The following is a 16,235-nucleotide window of genomic DNA, read 5'->3' as shown; positions in this document are numbered from 1 at the left end:
ACCAAATAAATGCCCTGGCCTGGTTATGACGCTGCAACCTGGAAAAAATCCAAAAAGACAAGGTAGGCACGCACCAGTCCCATTGCGTCTCTTCAAAGCCTCCTCGCTCTTTCCCCCCGAATGATCAAGGCCAATACCATTAGACCATTCGGAGGCTTATTAACCCACTGATACTTGTTTGATATTCTTACCCGATAGTTTGCCCACTATTTGGTTTGCAGCTGCGGCTCCTCACCGGGCACGGAGCTGCGCTAGAGAGCTGGCATTCTCCAAGAACACCAATGGAATGCGTCTAGAAGCTCGGTTTTACTAGAATATCTGAATTGTACGAAATACCACACCTGGGATGGATTAATTATGGAAAGCCCATATCTAGCATGAATACACGGTGTATGCGTAGAAACAAGACAGTGGCACCAGACCTATCCTTGGACCTGGGCGAAACAGGAGGAAACACAAAAAACGAGGCCCTTGCCACTCCAAATGCCCGCTCGCAGTAACCGAAGTAAATTGAATGCCCATACTAACACCCAAAGGGTAAGAGAAGAAAAGAAGTGCGAGAGAGAGAGAGAAAGAGAAAGAATGGCCGGCCAAAAAAGGAAAAGGACCGAAAGATAAATAGTCCGAGTCGTGCTTGCAATCGTCAAAGGGCCCTAAGCCTCCACTAGGGTCTGCTTAGGACCAGCCCCCCAGTAACTCCAGGCATCGCCGTGAGAGTGCAATAACCTCACCCTCACCACCGTCGTCACCCTCGTCCTCATCTGAGCCAGCTCCAATGTCTTTGTCCGAGATCGATTTCACCATTTGTACAATGTCGTCGGATTTGGAGATATAACCAATAAGCTTTTTGTCTTCGGATTCGAGTAGTTGCAGGAGTGTCCAGATGGCAATGTGCTGGAAAGTTGGGTCTCCGCTCGCGAGGAAGCGTTGGAGGTAGCCATGGATACCTCCGTTTGGATCGGCCCAGTCGCGTACGAAGATCGAGTAGTCACCAACTGCACTTGTTAGCTCGATGTTCGAATGAAAATGAACAAAGAAAATATATGAAAGGATGGGGGGCGAGGGTGAGAATCGATCATACCTTTCGAGGAGAGATTGCCCAAGGCCGCTGCACTGTTTCCTTGAACCTCAATACTTTCCGAGTTGGTGAGAGGTATCAAGACATCGAACACCCCGAGGCTGAGGAGATGAGGCTTCAGCTCATCACTCAGTGCGAGGACGGCGATCGCAGCAGTCATTTCAGACTGGACGGTCAGCGGAACCCGGAGAACCAGGTCCTTGCATTTCTGAACTGCGCCGGCCTGCAGGACAAGTTCTTTGTTGCGATCAGAGCTGGCGGCAAGATTGCGCAGCGTGGAGATGGCGTGGCATTGGATTTCTTCGTTGTCGGTAGAACCAAGTAGGTCCACCAAAGGCTTCAGGAAGCCTGCCTCAATGATGGGGGACTCGTTGAGAGGGTGAATAGAGATGTTACGAATACAAGCCACGGCGGATAATATCAACGGAAGGTAGGAGGACTGGAGAAGGCGCAGAAGTGGTGACAAGCCCTTGGCGCGAACAATTTCTAGTTGGTATTTTTCGTCGGACGCAAGGTTGCGCAGCGCCAGTGCTGCTTGGCACTGGACCTTCGGCGTGGATGAGTCCATCAGATGGACCAGAGATTGAACTAAGCGAGACTCGGTTTGGGCTAGGCGCTTGCGATTTGTTGAGTCAACGGCGATATTGCTAAGGGCGGTCGTACAGTAGTATTGGACGTCGACATCGGGAGAGGAGAGAAGATGAACGAGGACGGGAATAGCACCAGCGTTGACGAGTTGCTGCCGGTTATCATCTAACAGCTTGATTAGCCCCTAAAGCTCCGTTCCAACCGTCATCGCCAAAGCTACTTACCGGAATGTGTCATGTTCAGCAAAGCGCCCGTGGCATTGCGCTGAACGCGCATATCCTTCGACTTGGCTAAGCGGATAAGAGGACCCAGCGCGCCTGAGCGAGCGATCTTGGCCTTGTTTTCTTCGTGTGTAGCCAAATTCGTGATACATCCCACCGCGTTGCACTGTACCTCCACATTGGGCGACATCATTTGGCGGATAAGAGGGGCCAGCCCTCCCAAGGAGACAATCAGGACCTTGTTATCAGCTGTAGCAAGTTAGCGACAGAGAGCAAAGATAGGAGAGCTGAGAGGATTGGGAGGCATACCATTGACGGCAAGATTGCCCAGCGCCGCGCTGGCCGCTCGTTGGACCTCGATATCGGAGCTTTGGAGCAGGAATAAAATGGGTTCTAGGGTGTCTCGGTCGACTTCACGGACATCTGCAGAAAGGGAAGGGTGTTAGTTGCTTCCATCGGGTCACCATCTCGACCGCCGCACGCACCTCGCTCCGTGATCTCCGCGAAGGTCAAGCTCGCACTGCGTTGTAAATCGACATTATCGGAGTATACCAAAGTACTCAGCGCTCGCAGAGGCTCTCCGGTGAAGAAATCGGTTTCGTTGCGCTGTGAATATACAGGTATAGGTCAGTAATGGCGGGTTTGGCAGATATGACGACGCTCCTATCGGACGACGACGGAAGGAGACAAAAGCGATGCGACGTACGTTCTCTAGATAGCCCAGCAGATCGGAGACGGCTTCACGTTCGTTATCGGCGAGAGTTGTTTCATAGATGCCATCTCGCGATCGACCTCCACCCAGGCAGGCGGTGATATGACACCATCGGTCGACGGCCGACAGGCACGACAGACAAGTGGTTACGATTCCACTCATGCCTCCTCAACAGGCCCGCATCAGGGCACTAGCAACAAACAGGCGATGGTTCAGGGGAAAAGAATCGTCGGAGACAAGATGATCTCGAAATCTCCGCGGGGAGGCGGGACGGGGTCGAGGGAGGGTGGCTGGGGCTACTGCATGCACCGGTGTCAAGCTTTGTGGAGGGAACACAGAAAGCGGGCGCGTGATGGCGGGAAGGGTAGAGACGAAGAATTCGGTAAGTAGGTGGGTGATCCAAATGAGGAGAGAAAAAAAAATAAGGGTGGAGGAGAGAGATAGGGACGGGGAGAGAAGAGAGAGGGGGGTAGGAGAGAGAGAGAGCGAGGAAGAGGTTGCAGGAGCTCACTAGTTTCCCCCCCTCAAGTCTCTCCAGGTCGGGGCGGGCACGTCAGTCACCTACAGAGTGGCCCAGTAGTAGAATTAACTCTAGATTGTAGAAAGCATATGAATGTGAAGATGAATATTTATTTTCATATGAAAATGACTCTGAATGTAATTCCTGTTCCAACTTCTATAGTAATTAATTAGCTATAGCCTATAGCCTATGGGCTAAGGACTAAGGATGAGATAACGCAGGAGAGCTCCCCGTCCCGCGCATAACATCATCCCGAACGGCCAATCCGATCCGGCGGGTTGCCTCTTCCATTTTCCCCCCCATCTTCAAACTGGGTGTCTGCGTCTATGGTGACCATGATCACGGTTGTCACTTGTGACCATGAGGATACTGATCCATTCGACTAGTTTGTGCATACTCTGCTCATTTTTCATCCAGCTTGATCTTCTCTTGCCTTCTTTCCTGGTGACAGCCCTGGATCATCTGTGGCTCTGGGTCTATGATCTATGTGGTATCCTGGGAAGATCTCATACTCCACAGTCCCTCGAGGTCAGGGTCTACATAACAGGGCCCTCTCTCCCCTTGGAAAGAGAACAAGGAAGAATCTTGTGTCCCTTGCAAACCGTTTCGAGGTCCGTGCAGGTCCTACTGATCCAATGCGCCCTTGTGATGCGAAATATCGCAGCTGATCATCCGTCCGGTGATCAGTTCAGCTCAGGGCAAGAGGCAAGAGGCAAGACGAGATGAGCTAGCAGAGACACTTTCTACCAAGTGAACCAACCCACTTATGGCCTCTACTTCTGCAGAGTGACATCGCGATCGGCATTCCGCCCTCCGGTATACCGTGGTAGGCCATGGTAGATATTCGGGGAGGCGCCGAGGCATCCATGATTGAAACAAGTCTTCGTATTTAAAGGGACTCACACACGGGACGGTGGCAAGCCATTGTAGAGGGCCAAGGGGCGTCGGCTAAAGAAGACGACTAAGAAAAAAAAAAGTCCCGAATAGGGCTGCTTCCCCGCAAAAATCGGGCCACTTGGAGTAGTAATCATACTGTCAGTACACGGAGCCAGAGCAGAGGTACTTAGTAACTAAGTTGTCACTGACCCTGTTGCCGCAAAGGTATATTCAAGAAACTAAACTACCCGAAATTCGGCTAGTCTATCTGAATTCCCTTGGTCCAGCCTTTGGGTCTCCTGGTTCAACTGGGTTTGGCTCGTCCCGCAAAGTCGCCAACGGTAACATCATACCAAGCCCCCTCTCCCATTCCCTTTCTCTTTCTCTCTTCTTGATTCTTCCTTTACCTTCGCCCCTTGGCTTTGCTACTACTCTCTCCGAAATTGCTTTTTTTATACCTTTTACTTTTGTACCTTTCTTTGTCACCTCACCTCGGATCACCCTCCCCAAGATGCATCACTAGAATCCTCTTCCCCTGTCGCATTGATCGCATTGACCGAATCTGGAATCGCATCAAAGAGTCTCTCCCCGCTCCCCTCATTCGCAATTGCATTGAGCGCCTGGACGCCCGACCCGAGTCGCGTGGTCCGATCTACACAGAGAGAGGGAGTGAGATAAAAGTGAGAAAGTACTGCTGTGGTCTCTCCCCCCCCATGTCGGCCTCAACAATGGAGACCGCCACCGCCTCCACCTCCTTCCCCGATTCTTCTTCTCCTCGTTCCAGCCGCCTTCGTCGCTTCAGCCAGCTGCGTGCCTACACCCAAAATATATCGTCTGGTCATCGCTCCCGTAATAGCATCAGCAGTCGAGTACCTTGGTTGTCCCCATCGCCTGGCACCGATTCCACAGTGACGCAGGTGGGGAACTCCACTGCTCCATGCCCCGAATCTGACCAACCCGCCCTCTCTCGCTACACTTCAGCGCCCCCTTCGAGCTCCTACGGCCTCAGTATTGACCAGGCCTCATCAACCGACTCTTCGCACTCGACCCCTCCGAACGAGTCGCACCAGTCGTCTCGAACATCCAATGTCATGGCGCGGCTGAGAAGTGCCTCCGCTGTTCAAGGTCGCCCTCCCCGAAACCTGGGCCAAACCACCACCTCAGACGCTCCCACCTCGTCGCCAGAGCCCTTCGCCGCGACAAACGAGACTCCAGAGCCGATAGATACACCCCCTAATGATGCACAAGAGGGAGACTCGAACCAGCCGAAGCAAAAAGCCACCATTCGATTTTTTCCCTACCAAGACTCCTACCAGAGCTCCCGACCTTCCCTACCGTTCGTCCCAGTCACTCGCACTCTTCCCTCAGAAAGCTGCGTCGTTCGAGTCGGTCGGTATTCAGAGCGTGATGGTATTCCCATTCCCAACCCTGCCGAGCCTTCGGACGCCCCCGTCGGCTTCAAGTCAAAGGTCGTCAGCCGAAAACACTGCGAGTTCATGTTCATCAATGGACAGTGGCACGTCAAAGATGTTGGAAGTTCCTCAGGCACATTTTTGAACCATATGCGTCTCAGTCAGCCAAATATGGTCTCTCGTTTGTATTCCATCAAAGACGGCGATATTGTGCAGCTCGGTATCGATTTCCGGGGAGGAGAAGAAATGATCTTTCGCTGTGTGCGGATTCGCATCGAATGCAATAGATCTTGGCAGCAACAGCCAAACGAGTTCAAGTAGGAACCACCCCATCAGCTGCCTATCGGCTTTTTTTTTCATTCTATCGGTTCTCCAGCTAACATGATGATAGCAAAAACACCGAAAACCTCATCCAAAACCTCGGTAAAGGAGATAATGTGGACTACGCTGGCTGTCGTGAATGCTCTATCTGCCTTGGCTCCGTTTTACGGCCATACCAGTGTTTGTTCATGGCAGCTTGTGCTCACGTATGGCATTACAAATGCATTAGTCGCCTTCTTCACTCTCCCGATTATCCCATGTTCCAATGCCCCAACTGTCGGGCTTTCACAGACCTGAGTGCCGAGGTCGACGACTCGAATGATCAAGACGTCGAAGCAAAAAGGGCCGCATCTGCGTCTGCCAACGTACAAGAGGCAGCCCGTTCCGAAACCCGGACCCCAGCAGATGTACCAGTTCCAAACAACGATGGGCAACAGCCGCCCGCGCAAGAAACGAGCCGCCCCGAGGAAATTGAACTAGTCACCGATGTTGAAAATCTACACCTGCAGGAGGGCCAGCTGCTGAGCGCAGATACCGAAAGTCGAAGTTCGAACTCGCCTGCTCCAGATAGTAGCAGTAACGACCTGGCCCGTAGCGCGACAATCAATATCCCTGGCTTTCAGCCAACACAGCCCCTTAATGTTCCGCCCGGCCGATCGTCACATCTCCGCGCCGATACCCCAGTTCGATCGGAAACATCAGATGACAACCCGCTGACCCCACGAAATGACTCCGGCCCTCTGGCATTTGATGGTCGTGCCACTATGCAATAACGGCACCCGAAATGCTTGACAAGACTCGATGAGTTATTTCTATCAACCTTGCATCCGTGCATTTTTCAGCTCATGCATCGAATCATGCCCGAGTCCCTATCGTAACAGACCTTGGTCATGATCGCGCATACCCTAGGACCTGAGGGTCTCATCAACCAGCACCCAATTTCTTGCATACCACTTTCCGTGTTCCGCGATTAAGTGCGCATACACACTAGTTACGGACCTCTATTGATCGGGTTTATCAACGCCGATCAGTTGCATTTCTCTTTTTTTGTTGAATAGCGCTCACATTCTTGTTCTTGTTAAATTCCATTGTGTATGGAACCTTGGCGTTTCGTCGTTTTTTTCCTGCATCCCACCCTTTCCATCGTTCGATATACCCATTTGAGCAGCCTGGGCTGTTGTTGGTGATTATTGGTGATATGAAGGCGAACTAGGAACCTTCTTTTCGGGCTGGCCTTGGTCTATGTCCTTTCACTGTTCATACTAGCACCCTTGGGTCTGGAGTTCTACACCAAAGAAGTCGTTTCTCCGGCCCGGCAATCCACATAAACTTATTACTATCCTCATCAACATGAAAGTAGACTTAGAATAGCAAAATAGCGAATTGGCAGCTACCAGTACATGAGAAAAAATCCATGGATGTTGACTAGGCCAAACCGGGCCAGACAAAACAGGCAGTGATCGTCTCGCTTAAGCTACGGGCAAACCCAGACCCACCACCCATCCTCACCGCCCAGCACACCCAAGTATAAAATGCCGTCGCCCTCCGAACCTTCTTCTCTTTTTCAAGCGACTCTACGTTAGTGATCCCACCCCCATAGTGTTCACAACAGAACACTTTTCTTACAGGAACGCCTTTTACTAACAACCTCCCAGTTCAAAGAATCACTTTAGAGTAGACGTCCTCTTCTAAGCTCTTTATAAGAGCCACAGAATCTCCACCCTTGCTGATGACTACATGTCCTCGATGCCCTAAAGTGAAACCTTTTTACTCCCGCCTCGACTGCTACGCGTTCCTTCTGGTTCTGCGTTAATGTCCAGGGAGTGGTGATGATCTTGACCTGGTTTCGGTGTCTGACTTCGGTCGGCTGGGCCTGGTGGGTGTGGAGGAGGTCTGAAAGGTTTTTGGTTACGTCTCCCCATCATTTATTCGGCAGTGCCGGGTGTCTGGAGGGGGGTTTGACATGGAATATTGTGAAGTCGGAATAGAGATGGAATAGAATAGCTTTGGAATTAAGACGACTATGTGCATGTAGTATTTGCGGTCGCACGTACGAAGAGAGCGCCCTCAATACTAGTGCTGAACCGCGCCAACTACTGGCCAATTCCAATCAGTAAAACTCTGTTATGAATGAAGACTCAATCACCACATCTTCTCCCACATCCGCCTCGCCCAATTCATCTGAGCTAATTCAACCTTCCGCCTTTCCTCCCACTCCCCATCCTCCCAAATCTTACACTCCTCATCGATCTCCGCCTTCCCGAAACCAAGTCCGCATCAACCGGACTAACAAACTTCGTCCTATGAAACACCTTCCAAAATACAAACATCACTGCCCAAAACGCCATCCCGAAATACGCAGTGACGAACCCTTCAATCGTGAACGGCTTGAATACCGAGAACCCATTGAATAACGCAGTCAGGCAGCCGATGACAATAGCGACAACGGCCATGTATGGCTGGCATGGAGCCACCCAAGGGACGAACGCCTTGCGGTCGATTCCCTGCGCCTTTAGGGCCCGGTACCAGGCGATGAAGACGCAAAGCATGCCCGTGTAGGTTAAGACGAAGGCGATGGTTGTAAGGTCGACGAACCAGAAAAACACCGTTACGGACGAAGTATCCGCGACGAGGAAGGTAATACACGAGAGCAGCGTGACAGTAAACACGCAGTTAATGGGAATACCCGACTTAGTACATTTGAGCAGGAACTTGGGCGCTTGGCCATCGCGAGCGAGAGAATATAGCGTTCGACTCGAACTGTAAAGGTACGCATTACCGCACGACCAGCCAGATAATAGGATCAGGAGATTGATCAGATCGGGAAGACCCTGGATATCAAGGTTCTGGATCCCAATTACCCAAGGTGAAGCGGCAGATCCGGCCGCAGCGTCGTCAATGGCGGATATAAGGCGAGGATCTCGTGGACTGCAGATGATCCCGACGGCCAGGACGCCAATGACGTAGAAACCGACGATACGCCAGAAAGTCGCCTTAACGACGCGTGGGATTGTATGGCGCGGGTTCTGAATTTCACCTGCGGCGAGGGCTGGGAGATCTGGACCTGCGACGGAGAAGGCTGCGTAAACCATTACGGAGAAGAAGCCGAGGAATCGACCCGTTACGCCGTCGGTGTAGTATTCGTACATTACTCCGTAGGTCCAGTTGCGGAAGCCGTAGACATCATGTTTGGGGTTTCCGCCTACCATTGTGATGAACGTGAGCATGACCAGTCCAATGAGGAGTAATATCTTTGTCGACGCCATTATGAATTCGGCTTCGCCGTAGTATTTCACTGCGACGAGATTGAGACATGTGCAGACGACTAGGGCCATGGCTACCCAGACGGCGGGATTGACGCTGGTATTCCAGTATTGCATTACGGTAGCGACGGCGGCATATTCGGTACAGACTAGCATAACGCCACCGTAGAAGTAGACCCATCCCCTATAGTAGGCAGAGATCAACAATGAGAATGTGGATCACTTATTGGAATGCGGGGAAGCCCGACAGGGTGGAGACTTGACTTACATGGCGAAGCCAAAAGCAGGGTCAATGAATCGTGCAGCGAGTTCAAAGATCGATCCTCGAATGGGTAGATAGGCACACATTTCTCCGACACTCAAATTCACGGGTAAAATGAATAAACAGCCCCAGATCAGATACCCCAGGAATAATGATAGCGGGCCTGCATCGCGTAGGTAGGAGCCAATTCCGACGAAGAGTCCTGTGCCAATTGAACCCCCAATAGCCATCAATTGCACATGGCGTGAGGCGAGACCGCGCTGGGTCTCCCGGTAAGGGAGAACGGTGCCGGCGTTGGCATCTTCTTTGGAAAGGGGGATGTCCTCTACCGAAGCCTTCTTCTCCATGTTGATCGTACTCGTATACCGAAGAGGTATGAGGGGAATGGATCCAGATCAGAGAGCGGGGAACATGGACTCTTTATAGCTGAACGCGCACCGACGTTCTATTTGAGCGAAATAGTAGGACTCGGACCATCGTGCGAGTGCGGAGTCGTGTGCTTTGCCATGTTGATAGGCATCTCGTGTGCCTTTGAGGGGTTATCGCTCAAGGTATACTGCACGACGCTCTGGTTGGCTTGTAAAGTGTATAACACCATGTTTGCAGGTTGAAGAAGCTTTGACAAACTGCCAAGTACAGATAAAGGAGAGACTAGAGGCGTGCGTTATCAGCGGCACAACTACCCCAACCCCTGAAGGGGAGGAGATGGCGATGCCAAGTGATAAGCCTATCGCGGATTGGATGGGGGCTAGCGGGCGTGACTTACCCCAGTTATTAGTATGTTAGGTTATGCTAGGTTACTACTAGTATGCTTTTCCGGTCCCCGGGCCGGATATGACAGACTTTTAATTCGTGAGGGGTTGGCCTTGGCCCCGGGCAGATTCCAGAGGGGTTAGCAGGAAATATTAGCCTCATTAGATGTGGCTATGTGAACAGACATTCTCGTTCACGCCTTGTATCAATAAGAAGAAAGAGTACTCTTTCTGTGCATAAGACATTCCAGGGACGCAATAAAAGTAAAACAGATCTATTATCTATTCGATAAATTATGGCTTATAGACTATATTCCACACATCTCTAAGAGTCGTTCTTGACCTGCACAGAGAAGGTATCGTGGAGTTTCAGATCCCTCGAACTGGCACCGATGTAAACCTTGTAAGTGCCAGGAGCGACAGCCCACTGCTGTGCCTTCACATCCCAGTAAGAAATATCGCGACGACGAAGTTCAAACTCTACATCGGCCTTCTGTCCGAATTTGATGTCCACATTTTCAAACCCACGCAACTGGCGCAGAGGCTGCTGGGCAGCCTTGGGGTAACTGATGTACAGCTGAGGCACATCGGCACCATCAACGGATCCAGTGTTGTGGACGGTGGCGCTAATCTTAGAAACCACATTCCACAAATCCTCGTAGCCACCGACGGAGAGCTTGCCGGTAGGATATTTAGAAACTTGAAGTGACTTGGGCGAATCAATCTTGAGATCGGTGTAGGTGAAGTTGGTGTAAGAAAGACCGTAACCAAACTCGTAGCGCGGAGTGACATTGTACGCATCAAAGTAGCGGTAGTCGATGAAGTTGCCCTCGGCAAAGTTGCAGTTGTGCGTCTCACAAATTCCGACATTATAATCAGACTCATTCTTGGCAATCGTGTAGATCAATCTTCCGCTGGGGTTGACGTCGCCGTAGAGAACGTCAATGATCGAATGGCCGGATTCCTGGCCTAACAAACTGCCATACAAAAGGGCAGTCACATTGTCATGCTCAATCCATTGGTCGACAAGACGGGCACCGACGGTGTTGATAACCACCACGGTATTCGCGCAGTTGTCGGCAACTTCGTTGACCAAAGCGTCCTGGTCATCGTTGTACAATTCAGTTCGGTCAGCACCTTCACCTGCAAGTGCGTTGATAAAGACAAGGCAGACATCCATGTTCTCGGCATAGTTGCTAATAGATGGTGAGACAGAAGTAGTATCAGATCCCTTCACAACAAGACTAGAGCCACTGGAAGCAGAGTAGGTATCATTCGCAACCCAACGGAGGATAGTTCCGTCTTGACTCGCCTTGATCGTCAAGGCGATCTCGGGAGTGATAAGATAGGGTAGAGATCCCTGTCCAGATCCGGAATCGGTAGCAAGGTGGCCATCATAAGTAGGACCAGATCCCTGGACGCTGAATTCCTGGTTGGGACCAGCGACGACAGCGCGGGCATTGGAACCAAAGATGGCCATTGTGTGAGGCTTCTTGAGAGGCAGAGCGTTGTTCTCATTTTTAAGGAGAGCCAGAGACTTGGCGCCATTGGAACGGATGAGCTTAGCATGGTTACCTCGAACGTCAACGTAGGCATCCTCCTCGGCGGTCGCAGGCTGGGTACCGTTATCCAGATTGACATAGTAGTATCCAATGAGATTGCGAACCGCCATATCATTCAAACGGGCTTCAGTCATGTTGTGCTTCTTGAGATAACCCTCAATTGTCGACGTACTCCAAAGACTGGAAGAACCATAGTCCAAACCGTTGTTTGCCGATAACAGAGCGTGCTGCTGGCCATTGGTGTCGGGGAAGACGAAGCCTGGGAAACCAAGCTCGGTCTTAAGAAGATCCATCAAGAGCGAAGATGATTCGCACGAAAGTGTGTTGTTAACCTTTGTCATAGCACACATGACACCGCCAGCGCCGGAGTGTACGGCATCGTAGAAAGACCAGAGATAAGTTTCATGAAGAGTCTTCGAATCGACGTTGGAAGAGTAAGGGGCCCCGGAAGATGAGGAAGACGATGAAGAGGAGGAAGATGGCATCCCTCCCATGCTCGATGCACCGACAGAAGATGAGGGCTGAGCTGCTGCAGAGCTCGAGGAGGATCCCATGCCAGGAGGGGCACCGCCGCCACCACCACCACCTCCTCCTCCCATACTTCCAGTACGGTTGGTCTCCTGCTCGTTCAAAATGAAGTGCTAAGAAACGAAGTGTTAGCAAAACCACCTGTGTATATGCAACCAGATTGCATACCTTGATTCCACCAATGACACCAGTATCCTTGTATGCCTTTGCACCCAACCCCGTTGCAATACCATTCAAGTAGGGGTCCGGTCCAAAGGTTTCGACAAGTCGACCACCCCATGGAGTGCGACCAAGTGGTTGCGAAGTCGGTCCATCAAGAACTTGAATTCCCTTGAGATAGAACTCAGTAGCAATGGCCTTTGACTGGGCATACATGGCATCCTTATCCCAGGTCATAGCCAATGCAGATGCCTGACTGAAGGCCGATACATAGTAATAGTCCTGGAGACCCATGGAACCATCCAAGAATTCGAGTGCGGTAAAGGACTGGCTTCCATCTGTGGTATTAACGCTGCTTCCGGTGATGAGGTTGATTTTCTCGGTGGTGTTCAGTTTAGAGACGAATTTGGCAGCTTTCTCGTAGGCGGCTTGCCATTCGTCACTCAGAGTAACTTTGAAGGTATCAAGTTAGTCAAGATAATTCCAATAGACCTCTGGTAGCTTACCCTCGCCATTAGAGAGAAGACCCTTATTTGCATTGCTAGACAATGCAGAGGCAGAACCCAAGAGGGCCGCGAAAAGGGCTGAAGAGTGGAGCTTCATAGCTCAAGTTTGAGATGTACGGGTCCAGAAATGAAAGTTCCAGACGAAAATGAAGGAGCAGATCATAAGATTTATAGCCCCATTTTAAGCTTATACAGATTGAGGGATCCAGCCTTATGCGTATTAATTCAAACCGGTATTTGCACCGATGAAAAATCACGTAAAACCCCCGAGACGCGTACTGCATCAGGCTCCGAGAGAGCCGACATCAGGACTGTCGATCAGGACATGAAACAAGTAGAAATCAGCAACTAGTCAGTCCCTTGTCGTGGATCGGGGAGCCCTATCGTCGAACTATGGGGACCATTACGTGGATTCAGGGGGCCATTACGCGGATGGCGGAGGTCCCGGGAGTAAAGAGGGTCCTGCAAAGAGGTGCTGCTCGGAAAATCCGAGATTTAGAGCCATTTAGGGTTCCCGCACTGCAGAGTCGGCAACCCGACACCGTCAGGATCCCTGTTTGCCCCGGTAATTTGAAAATAAGAGTTTGGTTTAAATAAAGTGAGTACGTAGTGTTCCGATGGATCATCTAGTTTATCTCCAACTTTGATCAAACCAAGATGCTCTTAGGGTGATTGTTTCAAGCATCGTGTTGCTCCGATAGGTTGGGATTATCTGAGAAGACCAAGGAGACTGACTAGTCACGGTAAAAGGCTCTCTGCCTAGAGAATAAATTCAGATGCCTAAACGGTGCATTAGGAAAATATGCACGTCGTCAGTGTTGAGACACGGGTCTACTCTACTCGTCCGATATCCTTGACCCACTTGGTAAGAACTGAACATCTCGAGAGCATAGTTCTTTTCCAGACGACGAAACAAAAATCGAGATGGTATTGTAACAAAACATCTTTACATTATTAACTACATCGCTTGCTTTTCTTCAAATCACCATTCTGTGAATCTGCAAGTCCTCGATTTGGAACAAAAGCAGCTCGATATCCTCGGGGCAGTCTCACAATCCCGGTCATTCCAACAAGCATCGTCAGGAAACTGACGAGAATGAGCCCGGCCTGAATGAAACGCGTCAGAAGTGTTATCTATACCTACTCAGGCATTCAAACACAATGGGTGCTACACCGCAGCGAGATATTATGAGAGAATCGAAGATATTTGTCACATTGAGACGCAGCTAGCTATGAAAGTAGCTACAACATGTGATCTAGATCCGGCGGCGTCTCATAACATAACAATGGGAGTCAGATACCATTCCCTGATGAGATATCAATGCCGCAACAATGGGGCCTGTAGAGACCAATAAAGATAGAATAAAAATAACAAATAAACTGGATATGTATTGCGACATCGTGTTGGTGTTATGATGTTGTGATGTGGCCCGTGGGAGTGCTCTGGTAGGTCTTTGGTATTATATTGGGTTGTGGAAGCCTTTGAACAACCTATGATGCACAGTGTTAATTAGCTTCGATGGACGATTCAAAGATGGAATAGTTCGCATGATCCCGAAATATGTCACCGATCTCGGCGTTGACATAGCGAGCAGTTCCGTGCAAGGAGTGTGGTATGCCATTGGTTGACTCCGAGAATGAGCTCTGACCAGAGGTGCTTAGGCAGTCGATTTTGCCGTCATAACCGTGACTAAGGGCTCGATTAACCAACGATTTTGGACTTCGTTGATACCGGACAATTGATGTGCGTAAGGAGGATGTTGAATGAATTCGACGCCGACAGAGAGAAGCAATTGAGTGGAGCTTATCCCCCTGAAAAGAGCAGAAGGAACCGGAGCAGGCACCATCTGTCATCCGGAAGCTTCTGCCATAACTCGAAACGCCGGCGACTAGTTGCCGCGCCTCCACCCCAGTGATCATAACCAAGGCGTCACGCCTTGGTCTTGTTTATGAGTGACCGAAGGCATTTTCCGAATGGACAGCCAGGAATGACGACTTTCTTCCAGGTTATGAATGCCAATTCCTGACTAACGTCGCGCTTGGATATTGTGCTCAATCCCTGGGCCATCAGTTGTAAGAATCGTGAACGCGATATGTTCAGGTATCTTCCCATACGGATAAGCCGTGCAAGTTGCTGCTGCTCTGTTGCGTCGATAAACGCAGGCTCCATGAGGATGATATGTCGAGCGACAGATAGATCTAAATCTGTACTAAGTAGTCCAGTCGTGCTCACGAGAACACGGGGTTTGGCTGCTTTTCGTGGCTCGGTTGGTGGTTCACTCCATGGCTTCTGGAATTTGAGCAGCTTTTGTTCTCGCTGCTTGGAGTCACTGAGCAGCAGTGTTAGGTTGTGATTCAAGTTGAAGACGGCACTTGCTAGATATACTAGGTGTAAGCGTGGGTGCCTAGCTAGTAGGTGGGTGGGTGCTATAACGTGTTTTATGGGTAATCCGGCCACCCGTGTAAGCCGGCCACGCAAGAACACCATACATTTTTTCAGGCTATATTTTGTCAGATATTTCTATAATGAGATATTAAGCAATATATTTGAATTCGAATTCATCTGATTGTTCATTTATCAGATTACCATTAATTACTCAAAAATTTATGTATTTTATCAAGCAAAAGGATATTTCGTGACATATATCTATCTAGACTATATTTTGTTTTATTTTTGTGATAGTGGTACAATAGAGGCTATAGAACTTCAATATTTAGATAATTAATATGGTTGCCAGTGTTGAGATATCGAATTGTAATTTATCGCTTTTAGTATGGTGTTTTGAATGGCTGGCTTGCACGGGTGGTTGGATTACCCATGAAACACGTTAGTAGGCCTAAGGCATCCACGTTAATCGTGATGACCCAGTTCATTATATGTTATATAATTTTGAAAATCTAAAATCTAAAATTGACAGATATATCGTGTTAGAATACCGCTGGTAAATATTGTATATAAACTATTGTCTATAAACTAGTATTCCAGTAAATTCCTTGAAAGAAAAATGCCAGTGTTCTAGGTAGTTTTGAGTTGTATTTGATGGAGGTTTTTTGTATACAGCCCAAAATAACACCGTAAATTTCTTTGTGCTTTCTAGTACTACTAGCTTCAAGATGCTGCCAACATCCGCCATACTCACTCTGGAATCCGGGATAAGAGCGAACCTGCATGACGTGCAGACTAGCCACGCCTCTCACAACTAGTGAACACTGTCTTGTCCAATGATTGGTTACTATAGTTGTTTGCGGGCCTCCACTGGCAGCCAAAATTTGCTTGCATAGTATAATTGAACGTCTAATATAGCCATGGTATCCAGAAATTAAACACAGCATCCAAGAAGAAGCCCCAATCTGAGCTAGTAGGTAGACGTCAAAGTCATATGTCATTGACGCCGATCCTTGGGGCTTCCCCACCTTTTGTCCGCCCACGCTTTGTTGACATCGCGGAATCTCGACCCACCCCTATTGATTGACC

At 49.8% G+C, this 16,235-nt stretch overlaps 6 protein-coding genes across 6 annotated transcripts; 1 reads left to right on the top strand and 5 right to left on the bottom strand.

Annotated features, from left to right (window-relative positions):
- Positions 1 to 675: 675 nt before the first annotated feature.
- On the bottom strand, positions 676 to 2,761 carry vac8 (protein anchor VAC8; the record flags this gene model as incomplete). Its single annotated transcript, XM_056630145.1, has 6 exons — positions 676 to 995; positions 1,082 to 1,831; positions 1,891 to 2,136; positions 2,197 to 2,310; positions 2,373 to 2,493; positions 2,594 to 2,761. The coding sequence occupies 6 exons, from the start codon at positions 2,759 to 2,761 to the stop codon at positions 676 to 678; spliced, it is 1,719 nt and encodes a 572-aa protein (XP_056489447.1).
- A 1,962-nt stretch (positions 2,762 to 4,723) lies between these two features.
- Positions 4,724 to 6,501, top strand: N7509_005507 (FHA domain protein; the record flags this gene model as incomplete). The annotated part of the gene is made up of 2 exons (XM_056630144.1): positions 4,724 to 5,724; positions 5,799 to 6,501. 2 exons carry the CDS (start codon positions 4,724 to 4,726, stop codon positions 6,499 to 6,501), a joined length of 1,704 nt encoding a protein of 567 aa, XP_056489446.1.
- Positions 6,502 to 7,397: 896 nt separating this feature from the next.
- On the bottom strand, positions 7,398 to 7,650 carry N7509_005506 (Nucleic acid-binding OB-fold; the record flags this gene model as incomplete). The annotated part of the gene is given in 2 exon segments (XM_056630143.1): positions 7,398 to 7,621; positions 7,641 to 7,650. The coding sequence occupies 2 exon segments, from the start codon at positions 7,648 to 7,650 to the stop codon at positions 7,398 to 7,400; spliced, it is 234 nt and encodes a 77-aa protein (XP_056489445.1).
- Positions 7,651 to 7,870: 220 nt separating this feature from the next.
- Positions 7,871 to 9,600, bottom strand: N7509_005505 (putative proline permease; the record flags this gene model as incomplete). Its single annotated transcript, XM_056630142.1, has 3 exons — positions 7,871 to 7,984; positions 8,053 to 9,175; positions 9,260 to 9,600. The coding sequence occupies 3 exons, from the start codon at positions 9,598 to 9,600 to the stop codon at positions 7,871 to 7,873; spliced, it is 1,578 nt and encodes a 525-aa protein (XP_056489444.1).
- Positions 9,601 to 10,330: 730 nt separating this feature from the next.
- N7509_005504 (glycoside hydrolase family 3 protein) lies at positions 10,331 to 12,857 on the bottom strand (the record flags this gene model as incomplete). The annotated part of the gene is made up of 3 exons (XM_056630141.1): positions 10,331 to 12,208; positions 12,264 to 12,706; positions 12,761 to 12,857. The coding sequence occupies 3 exons, from the start codon at positions 12,855 to 12,857 to the stop codon at positions 10,331 to 10,333; spliced, it is 2,418 nt and encodes an 805-aa protein (XP_056489443.1).
- A 1,833-nt stretch (positions 12,858 to 14,690) lies between these two features.
- N7509_005503 (uncharacterized protein) lies at positions 14,691 to 14,930 on the bottom strand (the record flags this gene model as incomplete). Its single annotated transcript, XM_056630140.1, has 1 exon — positions 14,691 to 14,930. One exon carries the CDS (start codon positions 14,928 to 14,930, stop codon positions 14,691 to 14,693), a length of 240 nt encoding a protein of 79 aa, XP_056489442.1.
- Between the last annotated feature and the right edge of the window lie 1,305 nt (positions 14,931 to 16,235).

The sequence above is a fragment of the Penicillium cosmopolitanum genome (genome assembly GCF_028827165.1).
Source record: "Penicillium cosmopolitanum strain IBT 29677 chromosome Unknown utg000006l:49.0-5199605.0:1.0-5204138.0, whole genome shotgun sequence".
NCBI lineage: Eukaryota > Fungi > Ascomycota > Eurotiomycetes > Eurotiales > Aspergillaceae > Penicillium > Penicillium cosmopolitanum.
This window is presented reverse-complemented; position numbering and strand designations above follow the sequence as displayed.